The sequence below is a fragment of the Chanos chanos genome, chromosome 1 (genome assembly GCF_902362185.1).
Source record: "Chanos chanos chromosome 1, fChaCha1.1, whole genome shotgun sequence".
NCBI lineage: Eukaryota > Metazoa > Chordata > Actinopteri > Gonorynchiformes > Chanidae > Chanos > Chanos chanos.
This window is the reverse complement of record NC_044495.1, coordinates 30,220,573-30,242,154: the sequence shown is the minus strand read 5'-3', so window position 1 is coordinate 30,242,154 and position 21,582 is coordinate 30,220,573. Positions and strand designations below refer to the sequence as shown.

The 21,582-nt window shown below is 40.4% G+C and overlaps 1 protein-coding gene across 1 annotated transcript in view; it reads right to left on the bottom strand.

Moving 5' to 3' along the window:
- Positions 1–20,574, bottom strand: part of mybpc1 (myosin binding protein C1) — a 31,952-nt gene extending 11,378 nt beyond the window's left edge. The window contains exons 1-17 of the mRNA XM_030780936.1: positions 20,553–20,574; positions 16,376–16,393; positions 14,420–14,488; positions 13,231–13,460; positions 13,077–13,170; positions 10,135–10,185; positions 7,804–7,845; positions 7,020–7,061; positions 6,039–6,149; positions 5,773–5,921; positions 5,512–5,629; positions 5,339–5,390; positions 4,408–4,464; positions 3,734–3,742; positions 2,082–2,245; positions 1,466–1,598; positions 255–263 (exon numbers count right to left, since the gene is read on the bottom strand). Coding sequence (XP_030636796.1) covers positions 255–263; positions 1,466–1,598; positions 2,082–2,245; positions 3,734–3,742; positions 4,408–4,464; positions 5,339–5,390; positions 5,512–5,629; positions 5,773–5,921; positions 6,039–6,149; positions 7,020–7,061; positions 7,804–7,845; positions 10,135–10,185; positions 13,077–13,170; positions 13,231–13,460; positions 14,420–14,488; positions 16,376–16,393; positions 20,553–20,574 — 1,370 coding nt within the window. The remainder of the gene's footprint in view (positions 1–254; positions 264–1,465; positions 1,599–2,081; positions 2,246–3,733; positions 3,743–4,407; positions 4,465–5,338; positions 5,391–5,511; positions 5,630–5,772; positions 5,922–6,038; positions 6,150–7,019; positions 7,062–7,803; positions 7,846–10,134; positions 10,186–13,076; positions 13,171–13,230; positions 13,461–14,419; positions 14,489–16,375; positions 16,394–20,552) is intronic.
- Between the last annotated feature and the right edge of the window lie 1,008 nt (positions 20,575–21,582).

Here is a 21,582-nt window from a genome sequence, read left to right as displayed (position 1 = left end):
AGAAAAGCGGAAATCAAACCTCTGTTTTTGGAGGCTTTATATTGAGTGAACACCTTTGTGGAACAGAGCTGTGTTCAAAACCACATACAATATACCCCAAAATATTGACATTTCAATGATAAGTCCATACTGCCTTGCATGCAAGTATGGAATTTTGAACACAGACAGTAACTGTCAGATTATACCAAGCTGAAGGTAACTCCAGAGCTCAGGAGCAGATAGTACAGGATGCAGGGGTTGATAAGCAGACTTACTTCCTGTTACTGGAGCCACAATGTGGGCCGGAGCACAGGGAGATGGTTATAGCGGAGAGGAAGGAGCACCATGGCATGACAAACAGACAGGACAGAAGGACAGAGAGACATCATGCCTGGGGGACTGGAAGAGCCATTAGGGTCAAACAGAGAGAGAACACAAAAACAACCTTCCGAGAACAGGGAATCCTGAGATTTGAACGCCATCGAGGACCAGGAAAACATGACTGACCTCCTAGATGGCTTTAAGTTTTCCTAGCTTTGAATCAACCCAACTTGCTGTATGATCACCCTGGTGATTTTTAAAGGGAGAATTTAGTGGTTCTTGTAAGTTATTTAGTGAAATTTATCAATGTAAAAAACATATGAATGAAGTCAGAAAGCAGTCACAAATTCTTTCTTATCTTTAACATGATAAACTCTAAATTATATGTAAGTATACAAAAAGCCTGCCGTAGTAGTGTAACACTTAAAGTGATACCACACCACAAAATAAACTAAGTAGTAGGTTTACATTGGAGGAATATAACTGGCATCATTATCTTAAGTGTTATTCCTCTAGTGCTCAAGCATCAAATAGATGTTGCAATCTGTGTGATTTCTCTCATAATATGTTCCAAAATGGTGGATATTACAAAGCCGGGGTCCATTAAAGACCTATGAAGGAGGTAGCGTTGTTTTCCTGTAAAGTGAGGGACCTGTCGTTAATAACAAAGGACCATTTTTTACATGATACACTACATTTTGCATCCAAATGTAGCCTATGATCAGGCATAATCCCAAAACACACAACATTCCCTGGACGTTTCTGGTCACTCCCCCAGACCACATCATGGTTTAGAGAACATTGTCTGTTTGGTGGGTCTCAGTGGCTGATGGTTCACAGCAAGCTGGTCTGGACAAATACAGGCTACTCCAACTCATTGTTCATCTCAATTTGATGTGCATGTTTTGAATTTTTAAGATTTTCTTAATCATCAAACTTGCATGTGAACCATGGTTTCAGAACACCACAGAAGTACCACAAAATACGGGTAAAATTCACAATGAAATCAAAAATGGACCAAAATGTGAACGGACCAAATCACAAATGAAACACATTTTAAGGAAAGGTCCCAAAAATGCTTTTCATTTGTGTGTAGATGAGAGGGGAAACATCAAAATAAATGACAAAGGTGAAAACAGCACAGGAGCAATGAGAGCACACATACTTTGGAGTGGGACGGATCTCCTGACCATTCTTGTACCACTTTAGTTCTACTGTTGGATCAGCCAAGTCCACCACCAACCGGATCTTCCCCCCTTTGTCCACCTGATATGCAGGGTCCAACTTCTTGGCAAAAGCTACAGAACAAAGTTTAGTTGATTTTGACAAAAATTTGTTATGAAATGTTTTTTCAGGATAGTTGTGCTCTATTTTGAAATTCACATTTTCTCTCATTGTTAATTGTGAAATTTTCTTTCAGCTGAATTCCCAATCATCCATACACTACGATCTGCTAGGGGCGCTCACTCTAACATGTGTAGGTCTTCTATGTTTCACCGCATCCATTCTTAACCAAGACACTCTGTATACTCCCATTTCTTAGTTACAAAGACTGACAGTCAGTCCTGAAGGACTCTCGGCCACAGTTGGCCTGGTAGCTGAGAATGGAACCTGTGATCTCACCTCCATGAACCACCTCTGGCTTTTGAATTATTTTGCTGTCTTTGAACAAAATAAACCTACTTTTATACCTACAGCTTTCATGAGTCTGTAACACATGCATGAACAGCACTAAGATGAATGAGATGTGTGTGATAGGAGGTATAGAACACCACCAGCACCTTCACTCTTCTTTTCCTCTTTCTTGGTCTTCTTCAATCTCCTCAGTAGACCTCGAAGGTCTGTGATACCATACATGAAGGCAATCTTCTCATACTCCTCAGGTTTGGCATTCTTCAGGATCTCCCACACATCCACCTCAGGTACCTCCTCTTGCTTGGGCTCCCTGACACCATACACACACATACACAGGGTCAGGAGGCCCCCGGTTAGGGCTAGGATTTTGCGACGTGTGCTGAGGAACTCACAAACCAGGATGCTGAGAAGTAATTGAAATTGTAAAAAAAAAAAATCCAGGATTGATCTGTCTCTCTCCTGTCTCTCTCATTCGCACGCACGCGCACACACACACACACACACACACACACACACACACTCACTTTTTCTCGCTCTCTCTCTCTAGTTCCTCAGGACATGTCACACAAAGAGATGGGCATATATCCTGTATATTCCCCTGTGTGTACTGCATACAAGAGATAAGTGAGTGGGGTGGCTTGGTTAGGGGAGGTACATAAGAGGAGAACCACTGTAGAGAGAGTGGAGCTTTCAGCCTCTACACACAACATACTAGTTGTGCTGACAGTGCAGGGACAAATAGAAAGCAGACTCATTGTGGAGTTGTGTGTTACAGCAAGCTAAGGCTCAGGTCTTATATATATATAAAAAAAAAAATAGAATATCAGGGGTATTGATAACTGGCGTGGTATGAATTTATCAGGGATAGAGTGACACATTATTGGGTACATGATGACACTAATGATGGTCTGATGTTTAGAGTGACACATTATGATGCAGATGAAACTGTCCCTGGAACTGAGGGACATTGGTGAAACACATGCAAATCCACAGTATATTAGATACTATAAACACGCAGTACTCTACACTGAATGAACAGCGCTGGGTGTTGATACCTTAAACCATGGCTGACTTATGCCCATCCCTTTGTAATTGTCCTATCTGAATGAGGCATCAGATCTAACTCTCTGCCTCTGGGATTAGAAGTGTTTTATCCAGAGGAGCTCTGGATTTTAGGGTTAGGTGTCATTTGTTATATCACATTTAACAGGCATGTAGTTTTGGTACATTAGTCAGTTGCAATCAACATCAGCTTTCTTTTGCAGACATCTCCCAAAGATTGTCTGAAAGATTTGAGGTAAATAGCAGGAAACATTATTGTTTTTGTGTTTTTAATGTGTTTTGTTTTTCAAGTCTATACATATTCAGGCATTATTAAGAACACTGTAAAAAACATTTGTAGTTTTGCGGTTTGTACTTATAAGTTGAAGTAAAAAGAAAATCAATTATAATGTAGCGATAACACTATTTCACAGCTTCATTTTTAAGCATCTCACCAATCAGCAGAAACAATTGGAAAGGATGCTGTCTGCTTAGTTGTGTAAAAATGTGATCGTGGGAACTCAGTAGTATAAGAATTCCAAATGGCAGAAGCATTTCCATTGTTTTTGAATGATAGTGAAGCTTTTTATGAATGCTGTTTTTGAATGAAGTGTTACCATGCTACAGTAGGCCAACACTCTTGCTTGTCCAGTTCCTAGAGCTACATTACATGCTTGAGGGAAGCTACATGATTACAGTACTTACCGGTGATAAGGTCTAATCGTTTATTTACCTATGGTACTCTCTCTCTACTAACCTGCTGTTTCTGAATGTGTAGGGAAGAAGAAGAGACAAGGCCCAAATAAATGGATTAAAGGACGGATTGAATTTAGTTTTGGTGACCTCTTTTTTTTGTTCACCTCATTGCAGAATATAAAAATCAAACCTGACTACAGATCAGGTATTTTGGAAAAAAAAAACAAAAAACAAAAAACAAAAAAACAACAACAAAAAAAAAGGAAAAATGAAACTCAAAAATACAGGTAGTGCCAAATAATAAGAGTAACGTGATGATTTGGTCCTCACACTGTCCAATAAAATGTAGAGGGGAAAGAATGGAGAAGTCACACATAGCGATTTCCATCGACTCACACCTCAGCTATGACATGTACGTAGATGAGCACTCAGTTATGACTGAATACGCTTATGATATGGGGAAGGAGGAGCACAACTGACAAACCAGATGAAAGAAAACAAAAACGGTGAATTTGGAACTAGAACAAAAGAAAAAAAAGAAAACTGAGATAAGTAATTTGAGATTCTGGATTTACAAAAAGGGAAAAACGAGAAAGACACAAGAAGATGATGTCGGATTTAAGGAAAAAAAAAAGAAAGAAAGAAAGAAAGAAAGAAAAAGAGAAAACAAAAAGATAAAGATAAAGAAGAGAGGTGGAGGGTTGGGTCTCATTTTAGCCAGGAGATATTTCTCACCTATGCTTTAGAAGCCCACTAAAGTCAAGCTCTCCTGCATCCTCTTGGCCTTCACTGCTGTTGTTAACAAGAAGAGATTAATACACATCCAGTCAGAGAAACAGTCACAGGCACTGGAGAAAAACAATGCTTAGAGATCAACGCAAAGCAGAGCACTGATTCCAATCTATGCATTAGGTCCTCCAGGATAATGCATGATTGGAGCTGAGACAAAAAGCCTTTTGCCTCTCTTTGCAAATTGGCTTTGTGTTGGAGCTTTCAAGAGCAACCCCTTGAATTCATGACAATGGTCTCACAACATCACAGCAACGCTGGAGGTTGCTGGAGGTTGTTAGAATGGCATGAGCTGGGACAGCTTTGCGTTGTTTTTCTGACACATTGTTGGAAAGCAGGTTCCAAATGCAAGCGTTGGCCTTTGTGAAAAATTCAACACATTGGTTGTTCTAATGGTTTGTTGGTTGGTTGGTTTTATTGGTCAAATACCAGTTTAAAACAGTTAAAGGCTGAACATTTGATGGTGACTCATGACTTAATCAAACCATGTTTTCCACATCGGTTTGTACTAGTTCACTGAGACCATGATTTCAGTAAATGTTATTCTACACCTACTTTAAAGAGCAAAACTGGCAGGCCCCGAGATGGTTTGTCAGACAGTCAGAACTTTATACATCTATTGCTCCATGACTTACATCTCAGCAGAACAACAACTGAAGACAACGTAAAGGAGATTTGGTTTCCTTTCACTGAGCTTTTCTTCAGGGTTGACTGAGCAAAACAAGACTACTCTAAACTGAAAGATGATGTATTTCACCAGAATAATATTTAATCCTGCTGGCACAGCAGTTTTAGAGTCCTACTGAAAATCCTTTATGTTGTTCACCGATAATTTGTACTGCCTGTACAAACAATGCCAGACAATACCTCCCATTACCTTCTTTTGAAAGCTGAGCGAATGTCAATATTCTGAGTGGCCTCTGGAACCTCTGAAAAAAAAAAACAGCAACAAATGTCAACATCTCCTATGAGTCTGACTCTTCTTTAACAGTCTTCTCTTGCTTCGCAACCAGGGAACATTGGAGCATGATTCATGGCCAGAGGACAAACCTTTAACTTCCAGATCAAAAGAGCAACTGTCAAACTTGTCCTTGTATGTCACCTCACATCGGTAATTTCCAGCATAATTCTCTTTTGCTTTGATGATGTGCATCTCAAACGTGTGGATCTGCAGTTGAAAAGAAAGGTTTTGGCAATAACCACTCCACGGCATTTGGATTTGGGAGAGATATGTGGTGGAATATTGAGTACACAAAGGTAAGATCATTTTACATTACATTGTGTTGCGTGATGTAGGGTGAGAACAGTCACCTTTGTGAAACGGTCAAAGCTCTCTTTTAGTTGCAAGTGCTTGCCAGTCTTACTAGCCAGGTCCATCCACTTCCCTTTGAACCACTTAATGGTTGGTTTACGCAGCAGATCTTTGGCCTCCACTTTAGCAATGAATGTGATGTCTCCACCTTAGGAATACAAAGAATAAGAGCACTTTACAAATGCTTTGATGCTAAGATGGTATTTATTTGTTTTTGTTCACTTGAGCTCAGTGCCAGGATTACGTTTTATGAGCTCTCCCTCACCTACTGTGATAGAACCACTCTGAGGCTTCTCAATGAGCAAGGTGGACAGAGGAGGATTTTCAATCTGCTTCTCAATGTCTTCAGGAGGCTGCCCCTCCCCCAGGGACCACACTATCCACAATCAGAGGGGAGAGACACATCACTCAAGGGATTTGTCACTCACGCACACACACACACACACACACACACACACACACACATACACACACACACACACACACCGAAGCACGAAGCTCAAAGCAGCCTGCTTACTGCCGTCAGCTGAAATCAAAGCAATAAGGCAAGCTGTATATGTGAAAAAAAAAACAGTAATCACTGGTCAGGAGAAGGGATAAAAGAGAAGAACAGTTATCAAAACAGTAAATATCTGACAATGATGGGTAATGTTCAGAGACCCTGTCCACCACAAACTCTCAAAAATCTGAAAATGAGAAAAATGCAGAAAAGTCATAAAAATGCAGTCTTTTTCATTAGGATGAGCTGGCGTAAACCGAGGACTTAACACATGGTCATAAATGTTGTGAACACTCTGACTTTCATCAAGAACCCTCAAAGGTAGCTAAACCACAACTCAAAATCCCAGATGGCTTTCAGCATACTTCATATAATGATAAACTGTCGTACAGAGAGCTCCCCATTTATCTGTCCATGTGCTATGAAAAAGCATGTCATTTCCAAAAGCCTCATAGCTTCCTGCAAGCAATAATTTCGCCAATGGAAGAGCTATGATGTTTTAGGAAATCTGTCTTTTCCATAGAGACTTTCACTGGTTTTGGCAAATTGAACCTGTGTACCTTTTACATTAGGTTCCTTTTAACCAACCAGAATGAGGAAGTTAAATGAGAGGCCTCATTATTACCTAAGACTAAGTGAGTCTCAGTAAGTTTCAGATGATCTCACGTGACCTTCATCACACTACTCTCTCTTGTTTACCAGGTAATGGTATCACATGTTTTATAGCCATTATGGTTTTGAGATTACCTGAGTCTTTCCTTCCCATGGCTGACTCAGGAACGCTATCATCTAAACAGAGACAGAGAGAAGTTTACAGCATACTATGGAAAAGCTTATTGTGATTGGGCACACTGAAGCACACACACAAAGACTCAGAACATAGAAGCAACATGCAGTAACAAGCTCCCTATGACAAGTTCCTTTAGGAATTTTCACATGATAGTGACATCACTGTGACCAAAGGCAGCCATCCTTTAAATTGTCCATTTCCATCTCCTGATGATTAATTACTAAACTGACCAAAATTATGACATGCACTAAATAGTATTGGAAAACCAATCAGGTTTTTTGAATATATATCCATTCTGCACTTTTGGTCAGTAGAAACAACACTGACCTCATGACAAATTTCATTATATTCAAACACACTAAAATATGGTATAAGTAGCCCATATTTTTTTATATCACTGGTAAAAAAAAAGAAAAAAGAAAAATAGAGCTGTCACTATGTGGCTCCATTTTGTGCTCACACAAATAATTAATTTGCAAGCCAGCATCAACAAGGCAAATACATTCTTAGGACAAGACCAAGACAAAGACATACAAGTCCTACTTCTACTGTGTGCTATAATTGTGTTAATTCTTCATGGTTTCTGGGTCAAAAATGCAGTAAGTTCCTGATTCCTAAATTCAAGCATCCGCTAAAATAAACTTGTTTGTCATTATGTTTCCTAGAACAGGCAATAGCACATGATGCTTTGATAAGAGTTTGGTCAGGACTGGAGCTATAGAGATCAGACAGGGGTCTTACTAGGCAGGTCAATAGACAGTTTCTTGGGTGTACTGCGGTCCTCTGAAAAGGGAAACACAGTGGTTCGTATTATTAACTTGAAAAAAGTGCTTTTTTGTTTGTTTCTTACCATGTTATTACTCACATAACATTCAAATTATGTATGACAGTTAGCATTATTACATAAAACAGATGTGCCACCAAACAGATTTAGTCAGACGGATTTGTTAGGATATAAATATCCATGTAGTAAAATCCGCTCTGACTACACATGTTTTATTTTATGTGCAAACATAACACCACATATACATGGACAATAGACAAAAACATACATATGTATGTACACAAATATATGCATGCATATACACACACAAATTTGTGTGTGTGTGTGTATGTGTGTGTGTCTGTGCATGTGTGTATTTATGGTTGTATGCTTGTACATGCTTACAGTTTTCCCCACAGAAATCATACAGTGGATGCTAATTCTGGATTCACTTGAGGGAAGCAGACTAATAAATAAATAATCAAAAATGAATCTCAAAATTTAATCTCAAAATAAATAAACAGTATTTTCCCTCATAGTTTTTCATTTTTGGAATATTTTTATGACCCACCTTCATTTATTAGTGTTGCAAAGAATGCCATGTCGTCCCTTACAGGGACAGTGTAGTACTTATACAATCTTCACTTGTATAATAATACATGCATTATATGCATAGTCATCTGGGTGCTGTTTCCAAAAACAACAACTTGTTAATGCTGTTAAGTGTGTGTGTGTGTGTGTGTGTGTGGCTAACTAGCTAGTTAGCTAGCTAGCTAGGTAGACAGACAGATAGATATGTAAAGGTATACATACATATATGTATGTGTACATATATGTCTGACATTTCATGTCTTTATATACAATCATATATAAAGATTTCAACTGTTTGTCAGAACTGTGTTGCATTTTGGCAATGCACACAAAAAATGACACACATGGATATCTCTGCTTATCCATTGTGCACTTTTGTATAAGCTCATTTAATGCATTAAGCTGATTTTATCCATTCTGCTCAACAAACATTGTTTAGCGTTCGCTATAGTATGCTTGATTTCATGAAGATGCAAAGAAACTTCATAATGAACACTGTATGCCCCCCCCCACCCCCCCCCCCAAAAAAAGATCCTTTACATTGTTTTGAAAAATGTATGTGTAACCTCTGTAGACCTCAAATTTTAAATGTTTCCCTGTGGTAACTGAATCTCTATCCCGTGAACACACAAACATTCCCAAACCATTGAAGCGACTCTATGGCTTTGTTCGCACTGCGCTAAATTGTTTCAGTTCTCTTTTTACTGAACCATATCCAGTTTTATTGTAAACTGACATACATTAGAGCTCACAGTGCTCTGTCTACCAGGTCAACATAGAAAATAATGGTGCCTCTTCCCATCTGTAAGATTATTTCCAGGTTAAGCTGTCAAAAGCATTGGTCCCCTCATGCTGATAAAGGTCACAAGGCAAACAAAAAGAGTCAAAAACATAGCTTTAGCATTCTATACAGCTGTCACAATGAGAGTCTTAGAGAGTGAGAATCCAGTTTCAGAATCACTTCAGTGACCAGTCCAGACAGTAAAATCCAAAATGGTTTTTAAAGAAGCTTAGAATATTCTAAAAAAGAAACAGTCTTTGATAAGTAAAACAAAACAAAACAAAACAAAACAAAAAAACAGTAACAGAGACTCAAGAACTTGGCACAGTGAGACATAAAGGCTGAAGACAAGGAAAATTCCAAGGTTAAGAAAAGAAACTAAACAGACCAGAAAAGTAAATACTCTCAAGAAAACAAAGAAGAGGAGAAACTAGTAAAGAAATGATCATGTGATTGAGAGCAATGACCTCTAGAAATGCTCTCTTGCTCCCTCTGCTGGCTGAACTGAACTGTGACAGCAGCTGATACTGCTATCGTCTCCAAACCTTTCTTTCAGTGATCAAAACGATGTAGTTATGTCAAGACTCAAATGGTGTAGTAACACTGTAGTAACATCATAACAATGTCAAGACTCCACAGAAATGACAAATACACAATTATTTGTTTTTACATTGAATTAAATTAAAAACAAATTCCAATTTGATGGGTAGAGACTAGATTTTTTTATACCACAAATACATGCAGTCCAAATTTAAGTTAAGGAGATCTGCTACTCTACAAACATCAAATCTGTGTCACATATGAATGAAAAATATCCAAAATGCAGTGTGAACAAAGCCCTTGTGAGACTTTACTCTGAGAAAGGAGGCCCTGCTCCCTCCATAACAACAGTCTGAGCAATTGAGGTGATGAGGATGGTGTCAGCGTGGTTACAAACCTGATGGAGGTGGAGGTGATGGGGTGCTGTTGGTGACATCATCATCTTTATCTGTAATAAAGGTGTGATTGACACATAGACCCACCTATGAGTGACAGTTCCATGTCATATAATGACAAATAATGACATGTACTGACAAAAAATGATGTAGCAGACAGTACTTCAGAGACATGAGAACACACTCTCCTGAAACATGGATGATGGGGCAATTACACAACACTGAAAAGTGACAGTCATGTACATGGAACTGAAATTTGAGGCATGACATCACATCTGTCTGAGTGTGTGTATGTGGGTATACTTGTGTCATGGGGTGAGTTGTGATCTCAGTTTATGTTTTGTCACACAGAAGCTCTATGTTTACACTTTCATGCTGCTTAAACCAAATTGACTTTGAGTGTTGCTCAGTAAAGGCATAGGATAAAGTAACATACTACAGCGGCAATTTTTAAGCAAAAATGTACAACAGACAGAATGATGTATGAGATACATGGTGCCACAGAAAGCATGATGACAGGAATGAAAGAGTACATATATACACAAAGCAGATGAACACCTGCAAATTCAAACATATTTAGATAGATAAACAGAGAGAGAGACAGATGAACACATATTTGCACATGAGCACACACATACACACACACACACACACACACAGTGCCAGACCTTTTACAGCAGGGCATGGGGATGTGGTAGCCACTGTAACTACAGATTCTGACTCAGCAGACTTCTCCTCAGTTTTGGCTGGTGCTGATTGAGATAAAGTTAATTTGGGGTAATCTCTCTCCACACACACACACACATACACAAACACTCACCCTCTCTCTGTCTCTCTCTGTCTCTCTCTCTCTCTCTTTGTCTCACTCGGTTTCATATTCAAAATCACTCACAAATCACTCAATCACTCACTTCCGTTCCACTATATGACACCTTGCCATAAGACATCCCAATGTAATGGACACAGTGTACAATAAGACAAGTATATAAAGTAATTGTGGGTATGGTAAAGGCAAAATGTAGGATTATATTTTAGGAGCCTCAATTTGCTGTCAGCAAAGCATAAGCTACTGCGCTGTCTTTAACACTAGTGCTTTACATCATTATTGTCATACCAGATTCATCATTACAGGCAGTGCTTCAGCCCAAGTAGTCCCCATAGCACAGTAGTAGGTACAGTCTTTTCCTTACTTTTTCCTCCACAGAGAAAATAAAACAGCACTAAGACAAGCTGTAGTAAACTTTAGGCTACAATAGACTTTAGTGTATGGTAGACTTTAGGCTACATTAGACTTTAGTGTGTAGTAGACTTTGAACTATGGTAGACTTTAGTGGATAGTGGACTTTAGTATATAGTAGAGTTTAGGCTTTAGGGCGGCCTGCGGGTGGTGACCTGACTGTGGTAAACAGTTTGCTTTAGGTCTTCGGTAAACAGTAATTGAGGAAATGGGGCTGAACATTGGTCTTTCGCTACACAAGATCTTTTGGCTGGGGGAGGAGGATGGGGGGTGGGGGCATTATTTATGGAAGCACTGCCTGCATGATTGTGAACAAATGACGTTTTGTAGACCTGGGTCAAACATCTATGTCGAGTGTTTCTGACTATGACCACTAGCCATCTTAATCAGGGATGTCCAGTAGGGTCTAAACACAAACATCAGTGGCTAATCAAGAACAGGCTGTTCAGTTCTATTAATTGAAATAAGTAACACTATTTAGGACTCTAATATTAAGCATACTTTAAGTCAGTGTAAAGAACTCATATGTTGACTGCTGCTTTTGTGAATTGTTTAAGAATTAGTCTAGACCTCTGACAAGTTACCTGTTTGATTCCATGATAACAGAGCCAGCAAAGTAGACAGCACTAATAACATTAATTAATCTTGCAGTTATTTGTTTATATATATATATATATATATATATATATATATATATATATATAAACAGAGAGAATCTCTGCTCATTAACACCAAAATTATTTTTCACTGGAATATTTCAAAGCTGTCTGCCAACTTTAGAATGTTCACACTGGTCAGACAAAGGCATAGTGGTATATGAAGGTCTTAAATTATTGCTTAACTTTATGATCCTGTGTTCTTTGGAAATATTTTGAATCGTCAGTAAAGGGGCAAGACAACTGACTGCATGAAAAGCCATACCTGAGCCTGAGGGCTTCTCTGTGGGATATTTATAGCTGAGTGAACCCCTATCAAATCACATGCCATAAAACCCACCACCATAGATAGTTCTCAAATGTTTTATATCATTAGTATGGTCAGCAGTACTATAACCTAAATATATCTATTTGTGAAAAATGGAGCTAAATGCAGATCCAAATCCAGATGCAGGGACATCTGGTGGCCATAGAATATTATTGTTACAGTATTATATTGCATGAAACAAAGACCTTTAATAATGTATTAGCTTGTGGTGATTAAAAATATCAGCACCATGTTCTGTGGGAATACAGTGTAAAGGCTGAAGAAAGAATATTCCCACCTGCAACATCATACTACTCGACCAACATAGACAATTTATGCTCTGTATTATTTAAAGGGGTGGGTCCACAGGTAGAGTTTGACCACTAATTTTGAATCATCATGTCCTAACTCTTGTCAAAAGGCAGGTTTTTGGAATTTACTTATCGTGTCTATCCATAATTATGCAAATAATATGCATTCAAAGCATCATATGTGTTTATTTAGTTGTACCATGACATAAATCATTTTTGTTTTAAATCATCTTAATCTCGCCTTGAAGATTTTATTTTAGGATTATACTCTAGACATAAACAAACTGTGAAAAGATATTTTGGGCACTGGTAAAGTGTTTTCAAACACATACAAGTTCTGACAACAAAACTACTTGGTGACAGACAATGTTTGAGCCAGGTCTGCTATAGCATGCTGTGAGTGCATTATTGCTGGAGACTGAGCAGTACTCACCAGAGGGACCAGGTGTGCTGGGGGCCACATCCTTTACCTCACAGACCTCCACTGGCTGTGGAGGTATTGGTTCCTTTTGCCCATTCTCTACAGGCTCAGCCAATACTGGCTGAGGCTCTGCCACCTCGGTCACTATTGGCTGGGTTTCTGCCACCTCGGTCACTATTGGCTGGGTCTCTGTTACCTCGGTCACTATTGGCTGGGTCTCTGTTACCTCGGTGATTATTGGCTGGGGTTCTGCTACCTCGGTCACTACTGGCTGGGGTTCTGCTACCTCGGTCACTATTGGTTGTGGCTCTGCCACCTCAGCTGCTATTGGCTCTTGCACTGTGACCATGTCCGTCCCCTCAGGCTTTATGGGGACCTTCCCCTCCGTCTCAGCCTCTGCACAGCGAACATAGCGCAAGGCTGGAGCAGCAAACCTCAAAGCAAGCGAGCAAGACACACAACAAAGACACATACACACGCACACATATTGGCAGCCTCGGAGCAAGGCTGCATATGAGAAACCAACCATAGATATACAATCACCAGCTTGGTCATTGTACAGTGACTGTGACCTGTGACAATGACCAGTCTAGGCATCATGAATCTATGATCCTGAAGATTCCAAAACAGCACAGAATAACACACTCAGGGAATGACCACTAGTGGTCAGTCCCTGCCTTGAATTATTTTCCATTGTAATGTGCAATACACATCACATCCCCATAGCACTGCCTCTGAATTCATTCCTTTGACTGTTGAAAGTCTATTTAGCTGTTTGTTTGTTTGTTTGTTTGCTTTTTTAACAGATCCAAGCCAGTGCTACAGAGCTGTGAGTCTGTGCTTTTTGGCCCATACTTTACCTTAAATGTAGGCATTTTGCCTTTCTAGACTTCTGTAGAATTTTGGGGGCATTTGTGTCACCTGTAGCTTATGTGAAAGGTCTACATTAATGTTGTCAAGGTCAAAATACAGCAGAGCAAGCCCAGGCGTGTGTTAGTAAAAGCAGAGTGAGAGAGAACATGCATATGCTACAATGTGCTCAGCTTGTGGATGTTTAGTGCATATTGGCCTGCTGTTCATTGGATCAGTTCATAGTGGCATGTGTTTGGGTGTCAGCTGAACAAGAACACATTTATGTCATCAAATGGGAACTGTGAAAAAATGTAGAAAATGTGTGATCTTTAGTGCTGGTATTTAGACTAAAGAGAACCAAAGTGGACACCCACACAACACACAGTCTCACACAAGTGAGTTTAGTGTGTTGAGTGACCAGGGAGAGAGTTGAACAGTGATAGAGAAGGGAAGAAAGAGGGACCATCAAAGGAGAGGAAGATGAAAAATGCGTGGAGACCTACCTCGTGTTGATTCCTGGACAGTGATCTCTGGTGGGGGTGGAGCGTCACCACCGTCAGGAGCAAGATTCTCTGAGCATGTGACAAATACAGCAGATATGCATGCGGCACTACAGCTGCACAAAGCATCAGCATGCAAACACACAAACACAGACGCACGCACGCGCACGCGCACGCATACTCACACGCACACGCTCACGTACACGCACACACGTACACGTACACGTACACGTACACATACACGTACACGTACACGCACACACACGCTAACAGTACAAGAGATGAAACCACAGTCCATGAAGAGGAATCACCCAAACTCTTTTCTGCTTGTCTGAAAACAAGTGAAGAAATTGAGGAATGGTGCAATCTCTTCAAGGGATAGGTAGATGAGTGAGCATGATGTAAGTGTTTCTATTTAATGAGTAGGTGGGAAGAAAAGGCCTGAATCTGGTTCAGAATGAAATGTTTAGATATTGCTTATACATGTACAAATCTAACCCTCATGCACCATATATTGTGACACAGATTTGGGATTTACAGTTCTGTGAGGAAAAAAAAAAATAAAAACCTGAAACGTGCTTTTTCATTAGTAACATTATACATGACTGTAGATACCAGATTACTAAAACTAATCTTTCACATCATTCAAAATTAGGAAGCCTTCCAGATTTGATTGATCTAGACAACAACACCATGTGTAGCATAAATATAGACATACTTTTGCAGGAAAAATATAAAAAATGTGTGACTCAGACACCAGTGACAGCATGGGGAATGTCTAGGGCTGGTTGTTTGCCGTTCTAACCATACGCAGCTCAAAGAGCCTCAACTTCAAGGTCAGTGATGGGTTTCATTAAAATTCCTGTGCTGTGGTCACATGGACCTTAGCGGTCAGCTGGATCAACAGACAGGGATCAGCCATGTCTGTAGTGGAATGCCAAGGGTCAGACCACTGGGTTAGCATCCACCACTGACCAGCGAGCCACTCTGCAGACGAGTGAACACCGTTCACATTTGCACTTCATGGTGATCTTTAAGGACAGCAACCATGTTTGCACATTTACGCTAGGGACATGCACCTATTGTCATTCTGACATTAATAACTGGCAGCATTAACAGTCACACATCACTGGTGTTGCAATATTCATTTACGTATTAGCATAACTGGTGTAGTCACCCAATCCTGTGCAAGGTGTTGCTTTGAACTGTATAGATGTAATGTGAATTTAATAAAAGGCCGATAGACATGAATGGAGGAGAGATAACAGTGTAAGTGAGAGCTGAGTTCTTCTCCACAGTCAAATTATTACTCTGATGACCACCATCTCTCTCTCTCTCTCTCTCTCTCTCTGTCTGTCTGTCCCTCTCTCTGGGTTAAGTGTTTAACCACAAGCCACACATGTTTTTGTGTAGGTATTTATTTAAAAGTATTATGAGTGGCATTTGTTGAATACATACATATGTACTGTCATCTCACTATACACCATATGTAAAGTAGTCTACCCTGAAATCATGATTAAATATGGTCACCATGTGCCAGTGCGCTGTAGTATTACACTGATATCTCTCCCATAGAAACCTTTATTAATGAAACAAAAGGGTTTGCTAGCATGAAAAATTTTCCAAGGCAAATGGATGTATTACTTTAAAGTCTGTCTTGGATGTTGTGTCAGGAACACTACAAAAGTTTCACTGCATAGTCATTCATAAAAACTGTTTGCAAACTGCTTAATCTATGTGTGAATGTAACAGTGTTCTAGGAGGCACAGAAGAGTGGAACAAAACACTGTACCTCTGGATATTTGATTTTTTTCATGCTTCCAGAGTTCTGGGAACTTTTCCATAATTTAAACTTGCTAACTGAGCGAAATTCTTTTCCGTTAATGCCTTCATCCTCACTCTCTCCTTGTGATCTACTACTGTTGAGTTAGAACCTAAGAAGCATCACCCTTTACTCACCTTCTGGTTGTCCATCATCTGAAACAGAGGGAAAGAAAAAAGAGCATTTTAATTAGGCTTTCTTCCTTATGTCCTCTTTGGCCCAGCTTAGTACTTAACAGTGTTTGTTGTTTAGTCTTGCTTTTACCCCAAAGGTCAAATATAAAGGAACATTTCTGTTAGGGTGTGTGTGTGTGTTTATATCTACGTCTATGTATGTGTGTGTATGTGTGTGTGTATGTGTCTGTGTGTCTGTTTGATTGTTATAGGATCAGTCTAAGCACTGAATAATGTTAACTGAATGAGAATGGTCCAGACACTGATTAGCCTCAACTAAATAAACAAACTCCAACTGACTCCATCTTTGGATCCTCACACAGAGAGGGATGAAAGCCTATAGCTGAACACTGCCTGACCCAAACCGATTAGAGGACTTAAGATCTGGCCAGACAGGATCATTGAAGCCATACATCTCTGGGTAAAGCATAGTTGGCAGGGTTTAAAAATAGGGTCGGCAAAAGGTACCAGAGAGATCCAAGGAACGACAGGACAATATCTGACTGATTCACGTGTGGAGATCAACTCGGCATTTTATCAGTGAAATTCATGCTTTTAGAGGACCATTACTAAAGCAGTACTCGTGCAAAAGTGTAAATTTTTCAGTGTAAAAGTTCAGTAGAATTAAGATTCAATTCAACAAAGTTGGGAGGGACCACAACCACCATGCACGGCACTTGTGTCTACTATAATTCTACCCCAGTAAAGGAGAAATACGCAGATGAAAACTCATGCTTCACCTGTTTAGTCTGTTCCTCATTAAAACATTTTCAGTATTGAAAAAGTTACCCACATTAAACAAAATTATTTCAGTGACAATTAAAAATGCAGCTGTTACCAAAGAAATATCAAATTTTTACTGTTTACTGTTTACATATATGTACACTCTCACCACATATAATATTCTCTCACTCATACAGCATTTGCAGCACCCTCTGGCCGTATTTAACACACGGTCTTGAACAGGCCGCATATAATACCCTCTGACTCATAGGTCACTGGCTTGGTCTCCTGTGAATTCTGTAAGGATGCCAGTTTAAATTCTGCCTGGCACAGTGAGGTCTATGTCCGTCTCAGGCTGTGCTAAAGGACGATGACTGTTCCATTACAGAATCTCAGACTGATGTGAGGGTTACCAGCCCAGTCCCCTCTGAGATTCCCCAATCGTCTGCTGTGAACATTAGAAGAGCAGAGAGCCCCCTTGAGACACTCAAGCCTTCTTCTCTTCATAGTTCTAACCAGTGACATTTTCAAATCTATGCCCATGTCCCCCCATGATCGTCTCATTTTACTTTTTTTTTTTTCCTAAGGCTGAAAGAGAGAATGCATAACACATAAGGGAAAACATGTATAACTGGGTAAAAAGGCATATATATATATATTAACTGCCAAGATCATGTGAGAGAGCTAGGAGCAGGAAACCACTTTTTTCTTCTTGTCATTCTTAATCATCCACTCTCCTTAAGTATCTGTCATCTACATCTTTATTTCTCTCATCTCTTCTTTTTCCTGTCTAGTGTTTCCACCATTATAAGATACTGCCCTCTCTAGACTTCAGTGCAACACTAGTCTTGATATAAATTTGTCCATGATCTGAGAGTTGTTTCCATCACCAAAGCTCATTGGAGTGGAATCCTGCCCACAAAGAGAATCCCTGCTGTCAGTCTTGCGCTGCCAAAAGAGCAAAGCTCCGAACAGTATTGTTTTACCTACTCATTGCAGCTGCCCAGTCTGCAGGTATGTTCAGCTGTTGCTTCTGCTGTTGTGAGGACAGACAGGCTCACATACAGCCCCAACCATCCTTCCCTCTACCAGCCTAGCCAATATTGCTACCTCTGTCTCTTGATAGAGATCTTATTAACTGAGACTTCTTCAAAGAAGAGGGCTTTCTCTCCACCCTGTTTTCTGAAAGGTCATGCAGATAAGCTTATGAATGGCAGCACCAGACAGCAGGGTAGCAATGCACAAACTCAACCTCGCAGACAGTGAAGGTAAGGCAACACCCGGTGGTGCTGATGTAAGGGCCGTTTTATGGAGTGGGAAAGTTGAAATGGGACAATGGTTTAGACCATGACTGAAGTATGATCCCTGACTGTAAATGAACAGAGCTGAAGACAGTGGGTTTTCCTTCCTAAACAACTGTGGCTCTCAACATTTAACCTCGACGTGTCGGTGGCATGATCCCTTTCCCTAGCTTGAGCTTATGCTTATGCAACTGCATTTTTAAAATATGTTTGTTTGTTTGTTTGTTTGTTTTCTATTGCTATTTTTAGTGGTATGTGGTCATGGAGTACACCATCCTTCCCAGGAGGGCAAAAAGTATTATTGACCAGGGCTCTGAGTTCAAACAAACAAGAGCTCATCATTCTCCACATGCCAGAGAGTGATGGAGGATACGGAAACAGAGGGACAGAGAGTTAGGGAAAGAGAGAAAGCAAGATAGAAAGATGGGGATTAAAAGGCTGCTCATTCTGAACTATTCCCGGGACCAGGAATCCAGATCCCAAGAGTCCCTCACTCCACTCATCCTTCATTCTCTCATCCAGCCTTTTAAAGCCTCAGCCATGCCATCCAGAGCTACCAAGACCTCCTCTCCCTCAGCTGTTCACTCACATTTATGAGAACAATTCTTTTTTCAAACAGACGTGGTCTCCTGGTCACTCCATCCAGTAGAGCTATTTATGGAGGATGGCTTTTGTGGCCAGGCATGCAAACTTCATTGGCTTGTCCTAACAGACATCAATCAAGTGCTTGAATCTCTTGCAAAAAAGCAGAGGTGCTGTCATACTAAAATCAGTTCAGCAGTAAATCATTTCATCACAAAGCGTTTTGATTTGGTGACCCTTTGCCACTTGATATGTCTTTTAGCCAACAACAAACGCTGATGCAATGTGGTGCACACAGTTGTAAACATGATGATTAGACTCAGGGTTAGACCATCAAGCAGAGGGAGACAATGATGGTTGGGCTGTACAGCGCCTGTCAGTGGCTCTCTGTAAGCTTTATGAAATGGGGTCCTGCTAACACCTTCTGTTTTTGGCTAAATTACGGGCCTCTTCCAAATAACTGACACGAGGCCAATCGTGCAAATCCCTATCACTCTGTCCCGTAATCCCCATTGTCCTGAGGCAGAGAGAGCAAAAGAGGAGGAGAACATCGAAAGGAGGGGTGTGGAGAGACAGGAACACGTGTACCCATTATCTGGAAAGAGAACTTAGAACTAAAACCAAGGGAGAATGAAGTCTGACAATGCTCTGAGAAAAGATTACATTCAACTACAAAGCCTGACTCAATTCTATTGTGAAGCTTTAACATACAGGGAAAAGTATAGTAGGAGAGAACATACATAGTATGCTATGAAGTACAATGGAAGAAATCTTCTAGGGAAGTGAGTACTCCTATAGGGAAAAAGAAAGAAACATATGGAAGAGGATGAAGCATGCACATAGTCTATGATTGCTCATCTCGTGACACCTCCAGCAACTGGATCCCCATGGATCTAGACATCATCACCCCTGACATATCTGCCATCAACAGGCATCTGTCCGGTATGCCACCTCAGCTCCCTGCCAGGACCACAACATTGCATCATCTATCAGGGCTCCTGAGAAGAAGGCAGCCCTGGGACACATAACATATTAGGACTCATCGCCTCTCCTTCAAAGAGCCACTGCAAGACATAATACTGCTAATCACCTTGCAGCAGTTTACTACCCATCACTATCCTTACATCAAGAACAATAGAGTCTTTTTATAAACCTCCAGGGCCTCTCCTTTTAGACTCTGCCTCTTTCTCCCCTATATCCCACTGGTGAGGCAAGAGAGAAAACAGGGTGGCAGTAACACAATGCCAATGCCCAAAGTCACTTTCAGAATTCCAGGGAGACACTTGCAGCTTTCAAAGCTTTCACAGCTTAATTGACCTCGTTTCTGGTGGAGTCAATGCAAGCACCCATTCAGAAGATCCAAACAGAACACAAGAAATGATGGTGTAAAACAGTGATGCTCCCACTAGTATGGTGTTTTCATGTATCAGTTAGAAGTTGCTGGCATGTCTATCATCCGAATCTATTAGCAGACGCTCCAGAGTCCCATATACGGGAAACCGTGGAATGGATGCACAAGTTGGAATGGACCTTACCTTTCTTTGTGGGCTCAGGCATGTTGAGATGTGTCCCAGTCTCAAGTGTCACCAGAAGGAGACTCTAGGTGCTAGTTGAAGGGTGCTAAGCAGCCCAGGTCTGTGACAGGGAGAGACAGCCTTGGATGGACGATGAAAAAGGGATAACAGGAGAATGAGAGTGAGTCTGGGCAACAGGCGATGAGATGGGATGAAGAGAGCAGAGGACAGCGATGTGGGGCGCAGCCACTGTGAAACAACAGATCTGGGGGAGTCAGAGTCCCCAGGGTTTAAGTAGTGCTGTGACAGGCCACACCCCCGACTCCCTTAAACTCTGAGTGGAGACCCATCCTGCTTCATCTCAGGGCACCTCAGTTATCAGCTCTGCAGTGTGCCATCATAGATTACCCTCTCCTACCTCTCCTTGCTTTAAAGGCTTTGGGACAAGCACATCAACAGAAAATAGGCTTCAGTTTACTCCAGGGATCTTCAGTTAACAGGAATATTTATTTTTTTTCTCTGGTATTAAAATCACAAGTATTCAAATTGACTTAGAGACAGAAAATACATGGTTATCATTCTGAATGAAAGTTCTAGGTATGACACAGACAGACTTTTTGTCATAATGCTGCAGTAACAGCTGGGCTTCCTGATAACCTGGAACAAATTGACATAACAAATTGATATAATTAAATGGAGGTGTGTCCCACTACAGACAGCTCTGAATGAAAGACACATATGCTGAAAGTAGACTAGGGGGGGTGGGTCAGTTGGGAGAGTTACCAATGTGGGAGGGACATTGTCCAGAATGGACATGGTAACAATTCATGAGTACTCAGAATAAAAGCTCCATTTTGCAAGAATCTTGAAAAGATCTTAAATGATCAATAAATAAATTAAAAAATAAATCTGCAGATAAATTAATGAATGACAATAATTTTGATCCCAGGTGTCAGATATGAGTTTAATCCAGCAGTGACAGCCTCAAAGCATGGCGGGCAATACTATTCTGCCAGTAAATGTTGGTAGGATGCCTGGACAGGGGTTTCAT